Raw genomic sequence first — 25,521 nt, forward strand, 5'->3', positions numbered from 1 at the left:
GGTAACAGATGATTGAAAAATGGGAGAAATGTCTAAGGGAGATGTTAGATCAGGTCTGAGATATATTTCAATTATTGGAGAAGGCAAAAAGATGGGATCAATCTTCTGTAATCACTACTTTAAAAAGAAAAGAAAACAGGAGTGGAAGGACATCATAGACAACCCTGGACATTTTGCAAAAGGAATTTAAATACTCTTCTGAGTTTATAAGGTCCTTTGAACCTCCCATAACCATTGCCAGTTTTACATAGGATGGTTCAAGTAAAAACCTGAAGAAGGAACACAAATCGTCTGAGGTGGTACAAAAATTTTAGAAGCCATCCTTCATGCCCAAGAAAGATGTTGCAGTAGCTTTCAAATATATCTTCTTGTTTGTTGTATATTTTCCAAAGTTAAGTAAATATAACTATTGGATACATGCTGTTCTCTTTAGTATCGGAGCAAATTTTGAATCCTTTGCTTTTTCTGGAGCAATCAGATATTCATTTCCTAATAACAACGAACTCTTACCTAATTTATTTATCCAAACTGAGCCATCTGCTGATTTTCTAGAATACTACTCATTGGTCAAGACAAACTCTGTAGGGAGTATTTATTTCTCAGCAACAACACATCATTCCCTGTCATCTATAAATTATATCAGAAGTGGATTTTGCTTCATCAGTTCATCTACAAACAGTAAGTAGCTAAAGGGGAGACTTGGATCCTCTTTTAAGTCTCTCTCTCTTCAGCACACAACGTATTTTTTCTCCTCAATTTTCTGTCTTTCCTCTTTTTCTTTTGGACTGCAGTGCAAAAATAAGAGGGAAAGACATTCATTTCTCTTTTATACAATCGCTTTCTCCTATATTTATGAAAGAGATGCAAACAACATATGACTGGCCAATGCCGAGGTCCCTGAATTCATCTCGCACTACGCTCTTCCCCTTGTTTCTGTGACTAGATCGCTCTTATATTTCTCTCTCTGCTAAGACTGTACAAAGTAGACTAAAGATAATGAATAGCAAAAAAGGAGTGATTTCAGAATGTTTTTGAGGGCTGCCTGACACTCTTCTTTTCTCTGCATCAAGAATTATGTAATTGGTGCTTTCTGTTGGGGGTAGGACGGGTAGCATTGTCCGGTGATTCTAGTAGAATCACCAGAATTCCAGGTGATTCTAATGCAAGTGATTTTCTACTCTTACTCAGCAAAATTCTAACCTCTGATTTTCCTCTATTGGTCAGGGAGTTAGATTGTAAAGGAATTAAATGTTTCTTGACATGCAATTTATACAAAGCCATATCTGCAACTTTTAACCAATTCATTTTCTTGGTGTGCACAGAAATTTTTAAAAAGTATTTAACTGAAATACATATTGGGTCTAAACTTAATGGAATTAAAACTTCTGGGATTCCCTCATCTATTTCACGTTCAAGAATAGATTTCTCAGGTGAAGATAATGAAAATATTTATCTGGTCCAATTTTTAAACAGATGCATCTTTAGACTATTTTCTTCCTAGTTTTATTTTGACTGTCTTATTTAAATTTATTTAGGATTCTAATAAAAATTCAATTGGAAAATATAATAATATCCATACAATAGATATTGGGGCAGTATCTCCAAAGTAAAACCACTTGTGGGGACAGAGCTCTAGAGAGCAGTTTCCAGGCTCTCGGCCTCACGTGGAAAGGTGCAGGCTCAGGTAGTAAATGGCCATCAACTGTGAGTGGATGGCCATCAGCTGTGGCTAGTTGGCCGTCAGCTATAACCAGTGAGCCATTGGCCACTAATATAACTGCTGTGGCTACGCTAGCAGAGGAGTGGGGGCTAGCAAGAAGGTGGTAGCTGGCAAGCGCGGATTGCAGTTAGCATGGCAGAGTGCAGTTAGCCAGGGGTTGGTTGGTTGGCAGAGAAGTGGACGGTGGGTTGTGGATTGTGTGGCTCCTGCTTCCTGTGTTTCCGGCCCAGCTGCCAGCAAGACTGTAGTGGTGTGGCTCCCCTGTCTGTGGCTCCATGGGTGTTCCTTTTTGGCCTTGTCATGTCCTGCTTCTTGTGTGGGGAGCGGGACCAGAGACCCTGCATGACACCCTGTATGACAGCACTAGTATTACTGTCATGCGGGACGGCCTGCGGGGTCTCTGCTCCCGCTCCCCACACAAGAACGCAGGATATGGTGAGGCCAAAAAGGAACACCCACGGAGCCATAGGTAGGGGAGTCATACCACTATATTCTCTCTGGTGGCACTGTACTCTCACTGGAGGCTGGATCCACACTGTCCGCAAACCGCCATCCATGCTTGCCAGCCCAGCCGCCATCTTCTTGCTAGCCCCCATTCTTCTCTCTTTCTTCTCTCCTTCTCTCTCCTCGGCTCTCCTCCGTAGCCGCAGCAGTTATATTAGCGGCTAATTGGCTAACTGGCTACAGCTGACGGCCAATCAGCCACAGCTGACGGCCATCTACTACCCGAGCCAGCACTCCTCCACGTGAGGCCGAGAGCCTGTAAACTACTTTCTGGGGCTCTGTCCCCACAATTACTATGCAGAGCACATTCCAGAATTCATTTGAAATAGTGTACACATCCTAAAGCCTTAGAAGTTTCTTTCAGAGAAAGCAGATTATTTCTGTTCCAGAAAAAAAAAAGAGAGAGAGAAATAAAAAGTACATTCATTGAAGAAGTTCCTATTTGTATAACAATGAAAAAGAAAGTGAAGGCTAAAAATATGACATACTGAGAAACTGTATTAGGTAAAGTGATTGAAAGCACGGACTCTGAGGTGAAATCATCTGGCATCAAATCCTGCCGGGTCTGCTACCTGGGCAACCTTCAACAATTTGCTGAACCTCCTGTGCCACATTTTCCTCAGCTGTATGTTTGGAGTCATGATTATGTCTCCATCATGGGGTGTTAGGAAACGCTGTTTAACTTTTTAGTGTCTTAGTTTCCTCATCTTTACAATAGTGATAATACCTCCAGCAACGTTTGGTTGCTGTGATTAAATGAGTTATATATGCAAACTGTTTAGTATGGTATGTGTTAATACATATACGACATTTAAAAGGAACTTGGCCCATATTGAGCACCCAGTAAGTGTTCGTCATTATTATAAAATACTAAGAACTTGAAAATAATTTAATCTGTTTTTACTTGTAGGTGAATACTTATGGACAACACAGACCAATATATACTGAACTTTAAAGGCTATAATTTTAATTTACCTGTCGTTGATGTTGACTTTCTAGAAAATATAGAAGATTTTGAAATTAGAGATGATGATGTCTTCATAGTTACATATCCCAAATCTGGTAAGTTGAGGAGTGGGCCACCTGCATCAGTCTTCACTCTGGTTTGATAATACATGTGTACAAATGTGCCTTTTCCCAGACGAAACAGTAGCCCAGTCTACATTTAGACAACCACCTAGGATTAGAAAGAAAGTTAAATAAATCTCAAAACTTTATATGCATTTGAAATGCCTATGTTGTCATTTCTGATGGTACATATGAAGAATCCATATATTGAGCGAAGAGCAGATACTTAGGAAGTGCTGACCTATTGGCTTTCTCTGAAATTAGAAGAAAATATGTTTAAAAACCCAGTAGGATTTTTGTTAGCAGCACATATCAGTTAGAACTAATTCCTAATAAGCTTTTTAATTACTCTGTTTTGTATTTCCCTATAATAATGAAATAATTTTGAACTAATTGCCCTCAGCTCTTACATTCCAAAAAAAAAAAGCTGACTTTTTAAATATTGGAACAGGGTGATTGGTGAGCCTAAAGCAATGTGTGCAAAGTGGTTACGTTGCTGAAAGATACACTGGAGTGTAAGTCAATACAAAAAAAACTTATTTCTGATTTTCATGAAAATACTCCAGTCCCTCCCTTTCACAAACTACTTTGAAATTAATGACTCGTTTACTTTCCCCAAATTAGTCATGCAATGCTTTTTCCCTGAATTCTTCTATTCTGCAAAATTTATCAGTACATCTGATATTGGTATTTTGTTTATCCCTCCTGTAGATGTTGGTGGCATCTGTTTTTTATTCGCTTAATGTTAGGTGAAGCACTGCAGCCCATGAGAGTCATTCCTTTACCCTTAATCTAGCCCAAGTGTTTGGGACACCAAACATCAGTGTTCAGTCCAGGCTCCTGGGCTCTCACTCATCTTGGAGAGGAGATTAGGAACTGTCCCCAGAAGTCACCATAAATTTTATCAAATCTACTATTGAGTCATAACAATTACAAGATTGTTGACATCTCACATCTTTTTAGAACATTGATTGTATATTCATGAACATAGATGTAAAAATCCTAAACCAAGTAAAAGCAAAAGATATCTAGCAATGTTAAAAAAAATACAAGGTGGGTTTCTTTCAAGCCATGACTGGTTTAAAAATATATTACTATAGCTCACCCACATTACAGGAGTGTAAGAGAAGCCTAGTTATCACCTCAATAGATGCAGAACAAGAATTTAGTAAAATTCAGCACATATTCATAATGGAAACTATTAACCAACTAGCGGAGAAAATTAACTTCTTTAACTTCATAAACAGTATTTACCAAAAACTACCACAGACATCGTATGCAATAGTGCATCATTAAAATTATCATATTTAAAATCAAGTACAAGACAAGTATGCCTGCTATCAGTACTTTCCTTTAACAGTGTGTGAAAAAACCTAGGTTACACAGTTTTAGAAAAAGGGAGGTGGGGGTGGAAAGGAGACTTGAGCTCCTAATTTGTCTGTCTATACTTCTTCAAGATAAGGCTTTAAGAAAGGAGACTAAGGAATAAGAAACAAAGGTAGCCACAGAAAATCAGACGAATGAAACTTAACATGAACACAGGAAACAGAAAGAAGTGAAGGATTAATCTCAATTGCTGCTAGCATGGAATCAGAAAAACCGCAGCTCTTTCCAAGTAAAAGAACAACTAAGAGCATTTGATTTTGTCTTTACTCATTGTAATGCAAAATACAAACAAAAAAGTTAGACAAATTTCCTTGGCATACTTAGAATGGTTAAAGAAAAAAAAACTCCAAATGATGTTGAGATATATGGTTTAATTATTGACATCTTTTTTTATAGAAAATTAATTCAGAATTAAAAACAAGATTATTTATTTTTTACAGGTACCATCTGGACTCAGCAGATATTAAGCTTGATATACTTTGAGGGACATCGTAGCAGAACTGAAATTGTGAAAACGATTGACAGAGTTCCCTTCCTCGAATACAACATACACAAAATAGACTTTCTTGAGAGACCATCCCCTCGCCTCTTCTCTACCCACCTCCCATATTATTTAGTACCGAAAGGTCTCAAGAGCAAAAAAGCTAAGGTATGTCATAAAAATAGCTTATGGACCTTTGGCACAAACAAAAATACTTTCTTCAAATATTTTTTTCCAGCTCCACTTATCCACATTCTCTTAAAAGTTATTATTATAATTTTGATGACCTTGTTTTTCACATTAACAATATATATGGAATTATTAGTATATACATAAATTTAGTTACAGCATGCATTGCATGCAGTGTAATTATAATGTACAATAGAAATTCCTTTATGACGGCACACAAAATTCTGTTCTTTTTTAATGGTTTAGTAGAATTTTATTGTATGGTTGTACAATATTGAATGTGTATTGATGGACAGGTAGGTTGCAGCATATGTATGTATCACATTGCAATAAACATCTTATAGATCTTTAAACTCTTTGATCAGTGAAATGTTTCCCTAAAGTGGACTTTTCAGGTTAAGGTGTCCAATTATTTTAAGAGTTGGTAAATATTAGCTACTTGCCTTCAATAATGTATTAACTTACACTTATTCAAATAGTATATAAGAATGTTTTTTGCTCACACGCTACCAGTGATTGGAATTATTAATCTTTGCTAATGTGCAAGTTAAAAACATCTCATTCTTGAGAAATTTGCAGCCCTTTTGGTTTTAATCACTTGAGCCTTTTTATATATGAATAGCCCTTGAAATACCCTTTGTATCCTTTGCCCACTTTTCTTTAGCTTGTCTTTTATTTACTGTTTTGTAGAAGTATTTATATGGGACAAATATTTTTCCAATCAATAGTTTACCTTTAAATATTGTTGAATTTTAATTTTATATAATCGATTTTAATTTTATAGAACCAATCTATCAATCGTTCCTTGCTAGATTCTAGTACTTGCTGTTGCTAAGAAAACACTTCCCCATGAAAAAGACTATGCAAATACTCTCACAGTTTTTTCTAATTAACTGTATGTTTTTATTTTTTACATTTAATTATAAATTATATCTGATACTGTGTGTGATTTGAAATATGACTTGCATAATATTTGCCCAGGGGAGGGTGGTTGCCAGTTGATCCAATATGACTTGTTTAAACATTTACTCTTCCCCTATTATTTTAGTCTACATTTTGATTTAGTAAATTTCTATCATCCCTCCTCTGATTCTAGACTCCAAATTCCAAAAATTAATACGTGGGAGTTCTTCACTGTTTTAAATACCGTAACTGATAAGACAAATCCCCACCAACTTTATTTTTTGATATGTTCATTCTCCCAATGATTTTTAGATGTTGGCTGGAATTGATTAAATATATAGAGATTAGTTCTGAGACAATCATTAAAATTGCAATATTGCAACATTCCTTCCAGCATCATTCTATTGCTCTTTATTTATCAGGTCTACTTTCACATCCATCAAATGTGCTGTTATCTTTGTATGCTTCATACATATTTTTCCCTGAATTTCCCGTTCTTTTGGCTAATTTGAATTTTAATTTTTTTCACTGTTGTCTTTTCTAGTTAGTGATTGCTGTTATAAAGAATAAAAAACATTGGCACTGCGGCTCCCTTAATCAATTTTCTTAGTGTTATTAACTTTTTCCCTATACTCTGCAATATATTAGATCTTAAAATAATACATTTTACTTTCCTTTATTTTCCAATATTTACACTACTTTCTTTTTCTCTATTTCAGTAGTTAAAACTTGCAGAAAAAAATAGAGCAATGGAAGTGATGACAAATATTCTCTTATCTTTCATTCTCTAGCATTTTTAGTATCTTTTCTTGGTTTTGTTTTGCAGCTGATTTTCCAGGCACGTGATAATGAGTAACTTTTTTCCTATTGTTAGTTTGCTTTATTCAGAAAAGGCCTAATTATATAAAATGCCTGTGGGGACAGAGCCAGGAGTGCAGTTTCCCGGCTCTTGCCCTCATGTGGAAATGTGCTGGCTCAGATAGTAAATGGCCATCAACTGTGATTGCATGGCCATCAGCTGTGGCTAGTTGGCTGTCAGCTGTAACCAGAGAGCCATTGGCCACTAATATAACTGCCGTGGCTACGCTAGCAGCAAATGGGGGGCTAGCAAGAAGATGGTGGCTGAGCTAGCAAACGAGGATGGCAGTTAGCATGGCAGATTGCAGCTATCAAGTGGGGTTCGTTGGTTGACAGAGAAGGGGACAGCAGGTTGTAGGTTGTGTGGATCCTGTTTCCTGTGTCTCCAACCCAGCTGCCAGTGAGACTATAGCGGTATGACTCCCCTGTCTATGGCTCCATGGGTGTTCCTTTATGGCCTCACCATATCCTGTGTTCCTATGTGGGGAGCGGGAGCTGAGACCCCGCATGGCACCTGCATAATAATGCCTTTTTTGGCTACTCTGAAGATGCTATGTTTCTCCCGTCTCCCTTTAACCTATAGTGAAAGGAAATCAACTGATATTTCAATAATGTTCTATTTCTGGAATAAATCCTACTCATTCATAGTATGATATTTATGTTAACATATATCTGGAAGAGTTTTGTTAATTTTTATTCAGGCATTTTTGTATGTAGCTATTTTTAATTTTCTGTGATCATTCTATCTTTATTTGATTTTAGTATCACTGTACTTCTAGTCTAATAAATTTCAAAGCTTTTCACTAAGGTATGAAGTAGTTCAAAAATATAAATTAACTGAATTTTCTGAAGATTTGATTTTAAGTCCATTGTAAATAAATCTGAACCTGTCTGTTTCATAGTTGTATATTTTCATTCTTCTGATCAGTTCATTTAAATTAGCTGCCTTTCCCTAAGTTGGTATTATAATTTTAATTTCAAAGTACATTTTCTCTGTTTTATCTGTATTTTAAAACAATGAAAGAAATTACAACATGTTCTGTCACAATCTAATGAATTTTCTCCAATTATCTGATTACATCTTTTTTACACATTTGTTATAAGGACACTTTAAAATATTCTTTAATTTTCACTTTTTTCAGGATACCAGGAGTTGTTATTAAATTGTTTTTTCCTCCAAATAACTAGCTTCTTTTAAAAGCATAATTGAATGTTTTCTTCATTGATTTTTGCTTTCATATTAATTGTTTTCTCATATTTTGTTTGCATTTATTTTTCTCTTTTTAAAATAAACCTTATTATTATCTATTTCCAATATTTATTTTTAAATTATTGATATTTAAAAATGATGGATAAAATTTTATTAGTTTCTATCTATCATTTCAGTTTTAATTTTCTAAATGGTCCAAGTTATTTTGAAGATTTTTTATTTTCAAGACTTTGTATAGTTTTCTGTTTTAACTTTCTCATTGTTGACAATTAGTATGTACTCTCATCAAGTCATAGTGTATTAGAGTGCTAATTTTTGAAATTCATTAAGAAGTTTTATGGTCAATTGCATGGTCAATATTTTTAATGTGTCCCATGACTACATGAGAAAATTGTGTATATTCTCTGTGTGGGGTAACACATACACACACACACACACACAAACAAACACACACATACACAAACACACATATAAAATGAACTTTGTTAAATGATTGAGCCAATTTATTTTGTTAATCCTTTTATCCTTATGTCTAAAGGTGAGTATAAACTTTCCACTCTGACGGTTGCTATATCAAAATCTTTACAGACTTACTAGAATTTGTGTCCTGTAAGATGTCCTAATATGTTATTCAGTATACAAAAATTTCTGTTATGTTGGTCAAGGCAAATAAATTTTATGTTCTCCTGTGAAAGCCTTTGGCCTTAAATTTTACTAAACTTTATATTGTCACTTGTTTTCTTTTTTCCTGGGGTTTTGCCATATGCCTTTGTTTGTTCCAGATTTCACATATGATTTTCCACTACTGTATGATTTTTCAAGTAGTGTAAGTTATTCTGTCTATCAGATCTATGATTTCCCTTCACTGAATAATCAGGTTATGCCAATATTTGATGCTATGAATATTCTTGAGCATGTCTTCTGGTGCACACCTGTATGAGTTTCCCTAGAATGTATGTCCAAGAATAGAATTGCAAAGTCAAAAAGTTCAGAAGTATTCAACTTTATAAAATCATATTGTTTTAAAACAAAGCAGTTGTATCTGTTTATGCTGAAACCAGTAATGTATGAGTTGTTATTTTTCTCCTAGATAGTTTTTTATCAGCCTTTTTAATATCTATTAATTATAAAATGGTATCTCAAACTGATCTGAGTTTGCATTTCCCTAATCAATAATGAGATTAAGCACTTTTTGATATGTTTATTGGCCATAATTTCTTGTTCTGCGAAATTTTTCATTTCATTATTTGGCTCTTTTTTATTGTTTTATATATATTCTGGATGCTATTCAATTATTGGTTATATGTTTTGCTTCTTTCATATGTTCTTACTTTTTGTAATTTTATGGTATATATACATATATATGTGACATATATGTATATATATGTATATATGTATGTGTATATATATATATTATACATTTTATTGGGGAATATTGGGGGACACTGTTTTTCACCAGGACCTATCACCTTCAAGTAGATGTCCTTCAATCTAGCTGTGGAGGCACAGCTCAGCTCCAAGTCCAGTCACCATTTTCAATCTTTAGTTGCAGGGGGCGCATGTGGGAATTGAACCAGCAACCTTGTTGTTGAGAACTCGTGCTCTAACCAAATGACCCATCCATCCACCCCTTTTTTGGTATATTTTGAAGAACAGCATTCTTAAAATTTTAATGTAGTTGAATTCTGATCAGTTTTCATTAAAAAAAAATTTTTTTTCTGTTTAGGAAATCCTTGTCTTCTCCAAGACTGGGAATGTATTCTTTACTTTTTGAGATTTCAAAGTTTTACTTTCATACTGAAATCCTCAATCCATTTATAAATCATTTTTGTGTATGGTGTGAGGTATGAGGTAGAATTCCATTTTCTTTTTCTTTCTATATGGATAATTATTTGTTAACATCGTCTGTTAAATAGTTTTTCCTTTTTTCCTTTTTCACTGATATCCAATGCTATTTGTTGTATATCCAACATTATTTACTGTCCACACAGAGTAAATGGAAACAGCGTCTGTGCAAGGTAATTTACCACATTAATCAACCTTACTAAAAAATAATTTCACTATTAGAAATTAGTCTTATGTTTATACAGGTGAAATGTCATGTGAATAAAGTTATTTATTTCAGCATCTTTGTAATGGCAAAAATTGGGCATAACCTAAATTTCCATGAATAACAGATTGGATGAAATAAATAATTATGCATTCATATAATGAAATATTATGTACATATTTTTAAAAACCCAAGAATTATTAAAACTGTTTTACTGTTCCCCCTGCAGATTATTTATATCTACAGAAACCCCAAGGATGTTTTGACCTCATACTTTCATTTTTCAAATTTGATGGCTATAATACCAGGTACAGATAATATGGAAGAATTTTTGGGAAACTTTCTAGATGGAAAAGGTAACCATGAATTTATTTACATAAGCAACATGTTTATGAGTCAGTGTTGCCGTTTAGCCAAATTCTCAAACTTAAGGAACATATTTTAGGGAGACGGACAGAGTAATGTTAGAGGCTGGAATGCACATAAATGTTACTATTCTGTCAGTTTGATTTGCTACCCAGTGGCTTTCTTATTCTCACCAGGACCACTCTGGGGGTTGCATGCAAAAGCATATTGTTTAAGAAATATTTTGACTATATCATAAGAGAGCTACAATAGTCTAACAATTCAAACTATTTAGATCCATGCGTTCCAGAACAGTGTATGTTCAAAGTGCGTGTAGTTTTTGTGTTCTGTATGGACTTATGGTAGGCCTTATCTGACAATGGTGGAATTTTCATTTTAATGCTGAGGGGGATAAATTGATGCAAGAACCTTGTGGAATGTGGAATTGGTGCTGTCACTCATTTAGAAGATTATACTCAGTTTCCATCTAAATATCGATAGCTGAAGTTGCTCTCCAGAGATCTTAAAATAGACAATAAAAGGAGAAATAAAGACATGTTTTTAAGTAGAAGAAGGAAGAAAAGTAAGAGGATTGCCAGAAAGAAATCTTCCAAGTTAGTTCTTTGGGCTTCTTATTTCTTTATTGCTACTTTCCTACATACGTAGGAAAGGCAGGTTTCCATTAAAATCATGTCATTGTTCCCAAAACACCATTTTTAAAAGGTAACGTAGATGTCCAGTGGTATGAGCTTGACTTATTTTTCTGAGGATTCCAGAACAGAAAAGGAAGTCTATAGTCTTGTGTTCAATAAGTACATCTTTAACCTTGTTACGTATTAACTTTTCCCACAGTGGTAGGAAGCCTTTGGTTTGATCACATCAAAAACTGGTACAAGTACAGACACGACTTCAATATTCTGTTCATGATGTATGAGGAAATGAAACTGGTAAGAGAAGGTTATTTTTTAAAATTATTTCTTTGAAACCCTTTTTTATCTTGGCTTTAATGAACCACATTTTGCTAGTAGTTTGCCACCTAACGACTTCTCAGGCTGCTTTAGGGCTTTCTAATTTCCTGCTCATCCCTTACTTACTGGTCTTCCTCGGGCTCTCTTGTCACTCTGCATGGTTATCTTTTGTGGTTCCTTTTCATGTAGCATCTGTAGCAATAAAGGCAAACTCACGCATGTAGAGCTTAAAAAAGAGAAAGGTCACCGGGAAACACGGGTGAGAAGCCACTAAGATAAGGCTAATTATGGGCCCTGTGATGCTAGTTCTTCCAATATTTTAAGAGAATCTTGAAATGTAGCTTTCATGTGAAAACACATTTACATGCTTGCATCCAATCAAAGTTGTCTTAATACATTTTGTACACCGCACAAAACACATGTGACATTCAGTGTTTTGTGATCTCTGATTAATATACTGATTCACTGATACATAGCTTATTCATTCATTTAGTCAAAATTATTAAATGCCTACTATGTGACAGACACTAAATCATGACACAAAGAGGATTGAAACCACTATTTATATAATTTATAATCCAGGAGGGAACAGAAGTATTCACAAAATAGGTATATATAATTGAAAACTATGACAAGGATTATTTTTAAAAGTACAGGTACATATCAGTATATGAAATAAGGAGATCTGGTATAGTTAAAAGTAATAGGCAATTATTACTGGAAAAAATAACATGATAACTTTAAGCTAATAAATGAGTAAATAAAGCAAGTGAGGTAAAATGGAATGCTAAGCCAAGAAAAGACAATGTGCAAATGGCCTGATGCAGTAAAGTGTGTGGCATCTTTGAAGAACTGAAGGAAGAAGTTAAAGAGCAAGGTGGAAATGAGGAAAGATGAAGCTAGAGAGGTGTGTAGGAGCCAGACTGTGCAGCGTCTGTAGACGATGTTAATGGCAGTGATTTCTTTAATCTTAAAAGCAATAAGGAGCCTTTCAAGAGTTACCAGAAGACCAGCAATATGATAGAATTAGTATTTTTAGAATACCATTCCTATTAATGTTTTGCAGTGTGATAATAGTAAAGATAGGCAAACTATTCAAAGACCAGTATGCTAATCCGCTGACAATCAATGGTGCTTTTGATTAGAATAGTATCACTGAGACTACAAAGAATGCAATTCTAAGATATGTTTAGGAGATAAAAAAGGAAAGGGATTGTATATAGAAAAAGATGAGAGAGACTGATGTGTAGGACACCTCCTGTACTTCTGGTTCATATATCTGTGTAGATAATTGTATTATTCATGAAGGTACTTAGGGAACACTGAAATAGGAAAGGCTCCCGGTACAAGATTATAAGGTTGTTTTTGACATATGGAATTTAAGGTGACTTAGAAGTACTCTAATAAATATATTTGGAAATAAGCGGAACACACAGGTCTGAAGCCCGAAGATTCTTGAGCTAAAATATCAATGATATTAACTCAGGCATCATCACTGTATAAAATATAACTGAAACTATGAACATGGATAAAATTGAGAGTGGGAAGAGAGAGGGGCACACCAATAGGGAGGAAGGAAAGTGGGAGGGGAAAGAAGCAGAGTTGGTGAATAAAGAGGAACAAGGCTCTATTACTGGGAGACCTTAAGATACAAAGTTTGGGTAGAGAGGATGGGCTCACCAAAGAAACAGAAATGAACAGTCAGAGAGGTAGAAAGGAAAGGAGGAATTTGTGGTGACATAGAAGTCAAGCGGGTGTGTTAAGAAAGACCTTAAGATCTTTTAAAGATATTTAAGGCTGCTGAGAAGTCAAGTAAAATGAGTTTAAAAATGTCCATTAAATCTAGTGACATGAAGTATAGTATGAGGTATAGTAAACCAGGTTGGGATGGGTTGCGGAACAAGTTGTTGAATCACAAATATATATGACAAGTTAAGGCACATGTACGTATATTGTTAACTATGTTTCAGTATACCAACTTTTATATCTAATATTTGGACTTCAAGCAAATCATGTCCAAAAAACAATTTATCACCTCTCAGCAAAAGCTGCTGCTTCTCCCAGGAAATGCCCAGTAACTCAAGTGACCTAAATCAGAAACCAGGCATTATAATTAACCCCTGCTTCACCCCGTACTTCATTTCCTCAATCATTCAACAAGTCATGCTAATTCTGTCTGAAAATTTAGACAACTTAATTCAGTCCACATTACCCCTTCTCTAGTCCAACTCATCTTCATCTTTTGCTTCGTTTCCACAGCAACCGTCCTAATTGGTCTCCGTATCTCCAACCTCACCTAGTCTCCATTTACTCTTTATTCTTCAACCAGAGTCATCCCAAATTACAAATCTGATTCCTTCCCTAGTTTCATATTTTAATTCCTCCGCAAGAATGTGCTCACAACAAAAGCATTAATAAACAATAAATTTACTGACAATTAGGACAAAGAGACCTCAGAGTAAACTATGCAAAATCTCTTGAACATTTGTTCTGTCACTGATATACTATCACCAGGTACCACTTTTCTCTTGCTTTCCACCAAGTAGCCCATTACTCATGTATTTTTGATATGGGTTTCACCAAATCTTCAAAAAACAATTTTTTTCAACTATATAATAGGGAGGGAATCTTCTTTCAACTTCCCTTGTCAGGGAGGCTAGACCTTAGTCAATGTGGGGTTTTCTGCTTTAAAGCTCTTTGTAGAAAAAGATCCCAATTTTCTCAAGCAGTTAGGTGTTCATCAATGTTGGTGTTGATGTTGAGGTCTTCCATTGTCTGCTACTTTCCTTGGAACTATGTTGGCAGTTTTACCTAATACTGTTTATGTCTGGTTCTCCCGTGGTCATTGTATCAGAAACACCCAAAGTCCACATATTTTATCTCAGAGGAGTTTGCACATTTCCCACTGATTTGGAGGTTATATCCCTTGGTACACAGTGACGATAAAGAATCATTTACTACTTTATTGTTTCAGGTATATTGCAGTATGTAGTCAGAATAAGCAGGAATTGCTATACTCTTTAGAGATTCATATTTACATGTAAAAACTGTAAATAAAAGCAGAGAGATTATTATTATAAAAATAAGGATAAAGGTTGTTTGGGGTGGATGGGGAAGTTTATAATTAGCAAAGGGATGTATGGTGGGATTCTGGTAATTCTACTATTAGTTTTTTAAGTAGTTTTTTAAGGAACCACCATTACTATTCATATTCCAAAGTTTTATATTCCCATTAGTTGTGCACACGGACCAATTTCTCCACATCCTGGTCACCACTTGTTACTTATTTTTTCTTAATAATCATCCTAATAGGTGTGAAGTAGTATCTCACTGTGGTTTTGTATTTGTATTTCCTTAATGATTGGTGAATCTGAGTACTATTCATGTGTTTATTGACCTTTTCTATATCTTATTTGAAGAAATATCTATTTAAGTCCTTTGAGAATTTCTTAATTGTGTTTTTTTGTTTGTTTTGGAGTTGTAGTTCTTAGGTACTTTGGCTATGACCCCTTATCACAAAATATGATTTTAAATAGCAACTTCAATGAGATTTTCAAAAATTAAGAATAAATGTCCATCATGAAAGTACTAAGTTATGTAAAGGTTAGTGGATAAATAGAAATAAAATGGGAAATAACAATTTTTAAAAAGAAATGTATATTAGAAAGTTCATGGAATTCCATGGATTGCTTTTACACTCTGTTATTTGTGGACTTTGATCACAGAAGATTTTAATTTTGATGTAGTCCATTTTATCTATTTTTTCACTTTTTGCCTGTGCTTTTGTTGTCATAATCAAGAAATCATTGTCAAATCAAAAGTCATTAAACTTTACTCTCCTATGTTTTCTTCTAAGAGTTTAAGAATTTTAGCTCTTATATGTAAATCTCACCCATTTTGAGTTAATTTGTGTATATGTCTTTATAAGTGGAATTGTTTTCTTAATTTTCTTTTGCGATTCGTTATTGTTACTATGAAGACATGCAAGTGATTTGGGAGTGTTCATTTTGTGTCTTGCAACTTTGCAGAATTTGTTTATTGGTTCGTGGAATCTTTAAGGTTTTCTATGTATAAAATCATGTTGTATGTGAACACAGATAATATTACTTCTTCCTTTGAATTTCGATTCCTTTTATTTATTTTTCTTGCCTCATTTCTCTGGCTAGGACTTCCTGAACTATGTTCAATACAAGTGGCAAGAATGCCCATCCTTGCCTTACTCCCAATCTCATTGGAAAGTTTTTCAGTCTTTCATCATTGACTATGATATAAACAAGTAGGTATTTCATATATGGTCTATTTATGCAGAGGCAGATATTTTTTCTTTTTTGTGTTCTTTGTTTTTTGACTGTTTTTGTCATGAAACTGTGATGGATATTGTCAAATGCTTTTTCTGCCTCAGTTGAGATGATCATGTGTTTTCTTTCCCTTTCATTCTGTAAATGTATTATATTAATTAATTTCATATGTTGAACAACTGTGCATCTAAGGAGTAAATCTGACTTGATCATGGGGTATGCTCCTTCTAATATGTTGTTTAATTGTTTTGCTAGTAATTTTTTTGGGTGAGAATCTATTTTTTATTATTTTTTTAAATTTATTTTAATTAAATTTACTGGTGTGAAAATGATGAGTAAAATTACATAGGTTTCAAGTGTATATTTCTATAAATCATCATCTACATATCACTCATATATGGATACAAAACTGAAAGCAACAAAGGAATCAGACAAACAAACAAATAAACAAAAACTCATAGACACAGACAACAGTTTAGTGGTTACCAAAGGGTAAAGGCGGAGAGAGGGTGGTAGAAGAGGGTCAATATATGATGCTGGAAGTAGAACTGACTCGAGGTGTTTTGCTAGTACTTTGTTGAGGATTTTTGCGTCTTAGCTTTCATAAGTGATATTGATCTTTAGTTTTCTTTACCTGTAATGTTTTTGTCCTGCTTAGTATCATCGTAATGCTGGCCTTATAGAATGAGTTTGGAAGTATTCCCTCCTTTTTGATATTTTTGGAAGAGTTTGAGGAGGATTGGTGTTAATTCTTCTTTAAATGTTTGGTAGAAGTCACCAGTGATGCTGCTTAGAACCGGGCTTTTCTTTCTTGCATCCATTTAATTACTTGCTTTACTCCTTCACACATGAAGTTCTGAACTTAAAAGAGCACAGATAACATATTATTGTTCTCTTAAAATTCTCTGAAGCTTATCACCATTTCAAAAACATATAAGATATCCTAAAAGTGTTGGTTAAATAAATTAATGAGCTATCGTTATAAAATCAAACAGTAGGAAGCTCTACCAAAGCTGACAACCAGAGCACTCATTTTCATAAGAAGAATCGGGAAGTAATATATCCTTGTCAAACTTTAGACTTACAGTAAGTGTGATCACCTTCAGTTTTCCAAAATGTAATAAAGATGTTGGGCTTTAACTCATGTGTTTCTCATAAGCAGAAGAGTTTCTCATGCCCGCAATTCTTTCAGGACCTCAGAAGTTCTGTGCTTAAAATCAGCCATTTTCTTGAGAAAGAACTGAGTGAAGAGGACGTGGAAGCTGTTGTGAAGCAGGCTACATTCAAGAACATGAAGTCTGATCCAAAAGCAAATTATGATGACATTATACATAAAGAAGTTGGGACAAGAAATGATGGACATTTTTTACGCAAAGGTGATGCTCAGTGGTTTATGAGAGTAAAAATGTTTAGAGTTCCCTTGATTCCTTGGCCTCTACACTAATTAAGGAGTGCTTCTAACTCGTCTTTCCAAGTACTGTCATTTGGGCCTTAGAAAAAAACAGAATTTTAACTGAAAATGGCCCTGAAAACTAAACAGTTGTTTAGTATTGAGCCTGACACTTGAAACTGATTAATCAATATTAGGTTCCTACCTTCTAGTATATGTGACCCTACTCTTAAAAATTTGTTACCGAGTCTCACCTGAAGGTGATGGATGTACGCATATGTGACTAGGACAGCTCCAATTTTTGTTTTCCTTTCTCTTAGAGCATTCTGTAAGTAAACTCCATATGTATTTTGTTGTGGGAGAGGGAGTTGGATTACAGTAATTTCCTCATGTGTCAGATTTCTTCATTGTAAAAAGTAGATTCACCAATTGTGCTATGAATTCAATTATTCAACAACATGAAAAAAATTTTTATTGTGCTTTTATGACTTGCCAGGATTTGTTAAGAATGAATAATTGTCCTCCTGATACTCCTTAAGTTCAAAATATTTCAAATTTGATCTCTTTAATATGGATTTAAAAAAACATAATTTGTACTTTGCTATTTTATTCATATTTATTCTCTAAATTATTCATAACTTAGCATTTTGGTGATACACATTTATTCCTAATTATGAAGACCTTGTTGAAATTGCTCTTGACATTGCTATTTTAAAAACACTGTTTCTTCTTTTGCCCAATTTATTATTAACTTTCACTTGTTAGTATTCAACTCGATCAAATATAAAGCAATTCTCAAGCCCATAATAGCTTGCTAACATTCCGATAATAATATTTAAACAAGAAAATTTGATAGCCGAAGATGCCAAATCTTCATTAAAAAATCAGCTTAATGATAGTTTCAAACTTCCATCAAGTAAAACCGAAACGATGGCAGCTCAGAGCAACCTCTGTGACCTTGGTTTTAGTACTTGAAAAATCTTTGGGTCTCATTATTTCAATTTTAAAAATGAAGAAATACTGACATTGTAAGGTTATGTTAAGGATTATATTACCTGATAGATTTGGTTTGCCAAGTATGGTGCCTGGCATTTAGTAAAATACATATAAACATTAGAATCTAGTCATATATTTTACTTTTATTTTTCCTTCTCAATAAGGTTATACTTTAATGGTAATGGTTGGTGCAAGTATAATAGATATGGAAAATGGACTTTGGAAGTGTTTTTTTGTTTCTTAGCTCATTCCTATATAAGAAAAAGTGAAGTGTCTAACCTGACAGAAACTAACAGATATTTAGCTTGGCTTGAAGGAGGGACTAAAGCTGGTTGGAGGGAATTTAGCAATATCAGCTACTTACTCACCCAGGAGCTAATCGTGTGCTTATCCCTCCAGGTGTCATCGGAGACTGGAAAAATTACTTGACAGTGGAGCAAAGTGAAAGATTTGACAGAATATTCCAAAGGAAGATGAAAGATTTTCCCTTGAAGTTCATCTGGGATGTAAATAAGGAGTAGAATCAATGTAAAAGAATTCTATAAAAATCTACTTAACTACAGGGCATATTTTAATATACATATTAATTTGTTATCATGCAAATATTAATTATAAAACTTTAGCAATAAAATAATGAGTATACTGTGCTTAGATTAGTTGCCCTGAGTAAACTGTGGTTAGAATAGTTGTCATGAGTTTCTTTGAAAACACTTTGGAATTTCAAAAAGTAAAATGATTTTAGAGGTAGTCTGCATTGATACCCTTTATTATAAAGTGAAAAACAGGAAGCATGTAATGTGAATTGCAAATGTTCTTTCTGCACTGTGCAATTTTTTAATCTGCAATAAATTTAGTATCAAGGAAACATTAAACATTCTTTCATTATTGTACTTAACTTTTAATTATTTAGTTTAATATCAATGTAAATGTCGAAATAAATAGAGAACACATTTGTAAGCACATACATCTGTTTAGTAATTTACCAGATTACAAGATTGACACTAACGATGAAAAGATCAAAAATACATTAACAATCTAATGGTTCAGTCATGTAAGTATTTTGGTGAAAAAAAATCACTAAACTAATTCCACATGTATCCAATTGTTAAATGTTTAATATAAAATAATTTTGAATGAGTAGAAAAATATAGGTGAATATGTTTATAATGCCCAAATGGCGAAAAAGTTTCGAAGCATAAATTGAGTGAAAGAAACTTCAAAGAAAAAGGTAGTAAATTTAAAACCATAAATATTTCAAGGCATCACCATCCATAATAGTCAACTAATAAAAACAACTCAATGTCCACCTGCAGGAAAATAAATAACTAATTGTGCCATTTCATATAAGCAAACACTGTATACTAGTAAGAATGCATGAATTACAGCTGCATGGAAAATATATATGAAGCACTGAAACATAATGTTCAGTGGGAAAAGCCAGACACTTACTGCATGATTCACTGAGTAAGATTTAAAAACAGGTGAAATTAACCTACAGGTTTAGGAGAGCGTATACCTTTGGTGGATGCGGTAGTAACTGGCCAGGCACATGAGAGAATTCCTGGGGTCTTAGTACATTCTGTTTCTTGATCTTAGTGCTGGTTCCATGGGTGAGGTCACTTTGTGAATATTCATTGGGCTGTACATGCATCATTTGTGATCTTTATGTGTTTTTGTCATTTTATTAAAAATTTGTGAAATCATAAACATAAACATTTTCTGCAAGAACAGACAAACAAGAACTTGTAGTTTATAGAAAAGACAAAACAAATTCAGAACTAGCAAAAGTTTAAAGCAATGCTCAATGTTAGAATAGGGTGAAATAAACATTCTCATATAGTTTCATGGAAATGAAAATCAGTTCCAATCTTCTTTACAGCAATTTTGAAACAATCAAAAGTCTTAAAAATAGTCACATTCTGTGATCCTATAATTTCATTTCTAGGAAACTTCCAAACTCCTATTAAATTAATTCAATTTTCTGTAATTTAAATGTGACTTTTGCAACATTTATTTTCTCAACTAACGTATTTTTCCATGTCCATTCAATTAACTTATTTTCATTTCACAGATAAAACATCTATTTACATCTTTGGGGAGAAAATGAATCTGAGGGTTCTCTCAGTTTGAAACTCTTTCTCCTGGCATTTTGGTGAAGCACTCCCTTGCAAATGAGAATATTCTATTTGTAACCAGTTTGCGCAAAATAGGGTAGTTCATTAAAAGATTCATGGAACTTGAACATCCTGAGGAACTAGAACCAAGAAGTATGAAGCAGTCAGGGACTCATAGATCTTTTCACTTTTCTGTCTCTCTCCTGTCTCAGAGCGTCATGGGCTCTCACCTTTGTGTTCTTCATGTAAAAGATACATTCTTCCCTACTACTGTCTCTGAAGACTGACTTTAGCCCAATAACAGTCATACGTTGTGTCCAAATGACCTCAGTTCGAACAATAAACAGAGATAGGCTGGTGTTGAATTCTAATTCTGATTCCAGGGAGAGAAAATAAATGGTATAGATGAAGTCACTAAGCTTCCCTGAGCATTCAACCTATGTTCAAAGAAAAATAGTCATGGAATACTAGCACAGCACACTGTACCCTGTAGCATTCTTGAGAGGATAAGATAGATAGTGAAAAAATAATAATAATACCTGATATAGCTTGTATTATGTCCCCCCAAAATTATCTCACAATGTGATACTATTTGGAAATAGAATCATTGTACATATAATTAGTTATACTCAGATACTGGAGTAGTGTGGGCCCTTAATCTGATAAAACTCATATCCTTATAAGAAGAGGAAAGAGATACAGGGTGAAGAGAATCATGTGACAACAGGCCAAAGAATGACCAAGGGCACAGCACTCCCACAAGGCAGCCAATTCAACGTTCACACAATACAATTTGCAGGAAACCCATTATCTATAAAATGAGACAAAAATGGGAATGAAATGCCTTGAAGTTTGTGGATATGCCTTGCTCTTGATCATGTCAGGATCTGAGCTCCCTGGAGAGCACCTGCTATCAACAAGGCAGTTTGCATACTTAATTCAGTAAGTTTTCACAGAAATCTTATGTAGTACACGTTACAATGGCAATTTTATGGAAGGAACCAGGTTTCGGGGTATGCACTTTGACCACGTTCACAGTTAACGAGAAGCAGAGGCAGGATTTAAGCCAGGTTTGATTCCAGTACTGAAATCTTCTCCTCTCTTCTTAATTGGTCATATATGAGGCTGATCAGATTAGGTATTGTGCTGCTCGTTAGGCCAATGGAAGACGAGAGAGGCAAGAATGAGAGGTGATTACGAAATTTTAGAGAAAAAGGAAATTCTATGAATTGATGGAATGAAATCGAATACATGTAATCTAATCTATTCAATCTAAAATTTTCAATGATAAAGAAAGCTGGGGATTTTTTTAAAGAGATAAAGAGTACTGGCCTAAGGAAATAACACGTAATACTATATCATCAATCTACCAAAGTAATCTCAATTTTGCCTGTTAATAGGGGGATTCCATCAAAAGCAAGGCAGTCTCCCAGAAAGTTAATTAGGGGGAGGCAGGTGAGTAAGAGATGCGGAGGCAAACGTCCACGTGAGTCAGAGAGCCGTCGTGTGGGCGCGTGGGCCTGGTCACCTCTGCTCACTGCGCAACAGTTGGCGATCTCCCAACCCACTCTGCGGGTTATGGTGCCCATTGGTACCAACGTGGCTGCTGGAATCCCCAGTAGCAGTGAAATTCTCAATGCTTTCCAGCACTGGAGGTGGACACCTTAACCGTCCAAAGGGTACTTGATGTACTGAAGCTAGCTTTAAATGGAAAGGCTGCCCAGGTGTGGTGAGATCTCACTTACTAAAGTTTAAGAAAAGCCCTACAAGATTCCTCATGAGGCCATTGCCTGCGTCACCCTGCAGTTTTTGATCCCTGCCTTTCTCACTGTCATGGGCTGCCTCCTGCTGGCGGGTTACACCAGTAAAGTCGGGTCCAGCCAGGGATGCACCATTCGGATTGTTGTCCCCTGGTGTTTCTGCCCGGGTTGTACCACCTGCTCATTGCCTGCAGAGCACATCCAGGCTGCCAGGGCTACTCCTATCAAGACCTTCCGGACTGTGGTGACTGGTCCCCACCGCAGCCAGGAGAAGATCCCCAGATGGGGCTGAGCAGAGCGGGCATTTGGCAGAGCTATGGAAATCTATGCCTAAGATTAGGGAATTCTGCACTTTGGCAGATACTAGGCAAAACTATGGCCAGATTTAAAATATCTGTACCCAATGTTAATTGAGTTGATAATTAGACAAACAGTGTGGGGACAGAGTCCCACAGAACAGTTTCCAGGTTCTTGGCCTCATGTGGAAAGGTGCTGGCTCGGTTAGTAGATGGCCATCAGCTGTAATTAGATGGCCATCTGCTGTGGCTGGGTGGCTATCAGCTGTTACCGGTTAGCATTAGCCACTAATGTACCTGCCGTGGCTACACAGGGGTTTAGTTGGTTGGTGGGCAGAGGAGCGGCCGGCGATTCTGGATCCTGTGGATCCTGCTTCCTGTATCTCCAACCCAGCCGCCAGCAAGAATATGGTGGTATGAACCCCCTTTCCATTCCTCTGTGTGTGTTCCTTTTTGGCCTCACCATATCCTGTGGTGTTGTGCGGAGAGAGTGATCTGAGACCCTGCATTACAAACAGGAAGCTAAGACGTGCTAGATTTTTATTTTCTTGGACTTGACTAAAAGCCCTGAGAAATTTTTCCACGTGAATGTGAAGACTAGCAATATTAATTGTATGGGGAAGTGAAGATATTCGGTAGAACAAAATGAATTTGTGTCTCCCCCACCCTATTTAGCTGAACATTTCTTTTCAATAGTACTCATCGATGTTTTGTCTTAATGCATATGGAAAAATGCAGTACGTCTAATTTCATATTACTAAGTAATTTATTTGGAAAACTTCTGAGTATTTTATCCCCCATACTTATCTGTAGCTTTATATTCTGTTGATGATCTTGGTAAAGTCACACATCAATGTCAGAAAAATAAACAGAGCACTACATTTGTGTTGTGTGAGGCCCAATGAGCTTGAGAGTCAGACAGAACTGGTTTTAAATTCCAGATGCAAACTTTCCTGCAGTATAACCTTGGACAAATTTTCTCAGTACTCTTAGATAGAGTTTCGGACTGCAATGTCTATTGTTTGGGTTTCAGTAAGGATCAAATAAAATATTTTATATCAACAACATTGGGAACAAGCATATAGATAGATGTTCCCCAAAGTGTTCATTTCTGACTGTAAAATAGGGTCCTGCAAAGACTGCACTTAAAATTAACCAAAGCCACAAGTGAATTGCATCTTTTCACTTAAAACTAGCATAGGGGAGTTGGCCACCCAGGAGAAATTTCTGCTAATCTGTAAAATTATAATCTAGTTCAAATAGGCACACTGGCTTGCTCTTTACGTGTACGAGCTCTCCTCTGGAGTCCTATAAAGGAATAGGGCAGATCCAGGAGGCTAAACCTTATATAAATTGGAGGGATCTCATTAAAAAAACCAAAAGTATAAATTTGAAATTAAGTGCAAGACATTGCAAGGGGCCTGTACAAGGGTGGGGCCCTGAAGCTTAAGTCTCATTAGTTTCACGGTAAATCTGGCTGTGCTACAGGTGAAGAAAGGATCTAGAAAAAGGACTGAATGTGAGATATGTCTGCAATTAAGCTGTGGCTCCATATTAAAGGTGACAATTGATAAAGCTGTAGTGTTTTCTAGAGTAAATGGTATCATTCTATAAAAAGAAATACTGTCTGAAGTGCTATAGATAAGGAATATAGACTTCGATTCATGAAAGCTAAAGAGAAGAGGGTATTTTCTGAAAAAGAATACTGGCAATTCATAATGGAGAAGAAAAATACGTTCAAGTGTGTTATCCTTAGGATAAACAAAATGTACCCAAGATTTTTAAAAAAAGAGTTTGATGGTCTTCCAATAGGTACTATATTATGTACCCAGACTCTTAATGAATTAGAAATTTATAAATGTATAAATATAAGTTTGAGATCTATCAAAGAGTAGAAAATGAAGAGTGATAATATGAGTTGTAATTTATTTGGGGGGAGGGGAAGCATTCCTTAGTCCTATAATTAGATCTCAGTCTTTTGTATGTTCTACATCCCTTCCGTGAGACATTCACAAGTTCTTCTCTGCTTCCTTCCCCCTCTCCAACCTTAGGAATACAGGAAGGCCAGAGGGGGCTAGATTTGAGTATCTACCCTCAGGTTAGTCAGGCTTTAGTAAAATCCTAAACCAACCCTAGTACAAATTGCTTAGGCTCTTGTAAAATAGTTTCCCTTGAGGGCAGGTCTTGTTAAGCATAAGAGAGAACTCGGGGAGTTTTTCAAAATGCTTACTTTTCTCCTTTCTCCTGCCAAATGTAGGATGGGTTTATCTCTGATTTTACAGACAACACGTAGTCGGGCTTCAGGAGGTAAAACTCACTAATAGCTTGATACAATGACAAATTGTGATCAATGCTAAGAATGAGAAGTACTGAGTATTATAATAAGGGGAACTGAGATCATCTGTGAAATCAGGGAAGGGTTTCCTAAGGAAAAGAACTAACAGAAAGAACAGGGGAAAACATTTCAGGCAGAGGAAACATGAGAGTGCTCTGAGGTAGAAAGGAACATGGAGCATTTGAGAAAATGAAAGAAAAGTCAGGGTGACTAGATTGCAGAAAGAGAGGGGTGAGTGGTTTAAGATGAAGTTGGGAAGGTAAGTAGGCTGAGAACTTGGTCCTTATTCTACAATCGATGAGAAGCAACTTTAGGATTACAAAAGTCTAAGTCTAGATTGTGCTTTTGGCTGAAAATGAAACAGAAATAATAGACATTTTCTTAGGTTGTTCCTTTCAGTTGCTCTTATCTCCTAAAGTGGAGACATAAGTAAGCGCTAGGTCTGTTCCTTCATGTTTCCTTTCTCCTGGTCCTACCACCCTGCTCTAGCTTGTCAGCCCAAGAAAAAAGCCTCCATCCTATCACACCAGCTGCAAGGGAGGAGAGAAAAGAACCATGTAGGGGGAAAATCAATCCTTTCAACTCTAGCACCACTTTTTAAAAAAATGTATAATTCTAGTTTATCTTTCATTTCATTTTTTAGTCTATTC

The 25,521-nt window shown here is 35.4% G+C and overlaps 1 protein-coding gene across 2 annotated transcripts; it reads left to right on the forward strand.

The window, feature by feature from the left end:
- Positions 1 to 525: 525 nt before the first annotated feature.
- Positions 526 to 19,238, forward strand: LOC109439752 (amine sulfotransferase). Of its 2 annotated transcripts, none has more exons than XM_074333476.1 (7): positions 526 to 678; positions 3,135 to 3,286; positions 5,119 to 5,327; positions 10,599 to 10,725; positions 11,567 to 11,661; positions 17,173 to 17,356; positions 18,766 to 19,238. In XM_074333476.1, exons 2-7 carry the CDS (start codon positions 3,145 to 3,147, stop codon positions 18,885 to 18,887), a joined length of 879 nt encoding a protein of 292 aa, XP_074189577.1. In that variant the 5' UTR covers positions 526 to 678; positions 3,135 to 3,144; the 3' UTR covers positions 18,888 to 19,238. The 2 variants fall into 2 exon arrangements, with proteins under 2 accessions (XP_074189577.1, XP_074189578.1); XM_074333477.1 differs by having other exon boundaries at positions 10,599 to 10,677.
- Positions 19,239 to 25,521: the final 6,283 nt, after the last annotated feature.

Source organism: Rhinolophus sinicus, linkage group LG05 (genome assembly GCF_036562045.2).
Source record: "Rhinolophus sinicus isolate RSC01 linkage group LG05, ASM3656204v1, whole genome shotgun sequence".
Lineage (NCBI taxonomy): Eukaryota > Metazoa > Chordata > Mammalia > Chiroptera > Rhinolophidae > Rhinolophus > Rhinolophus sinicus.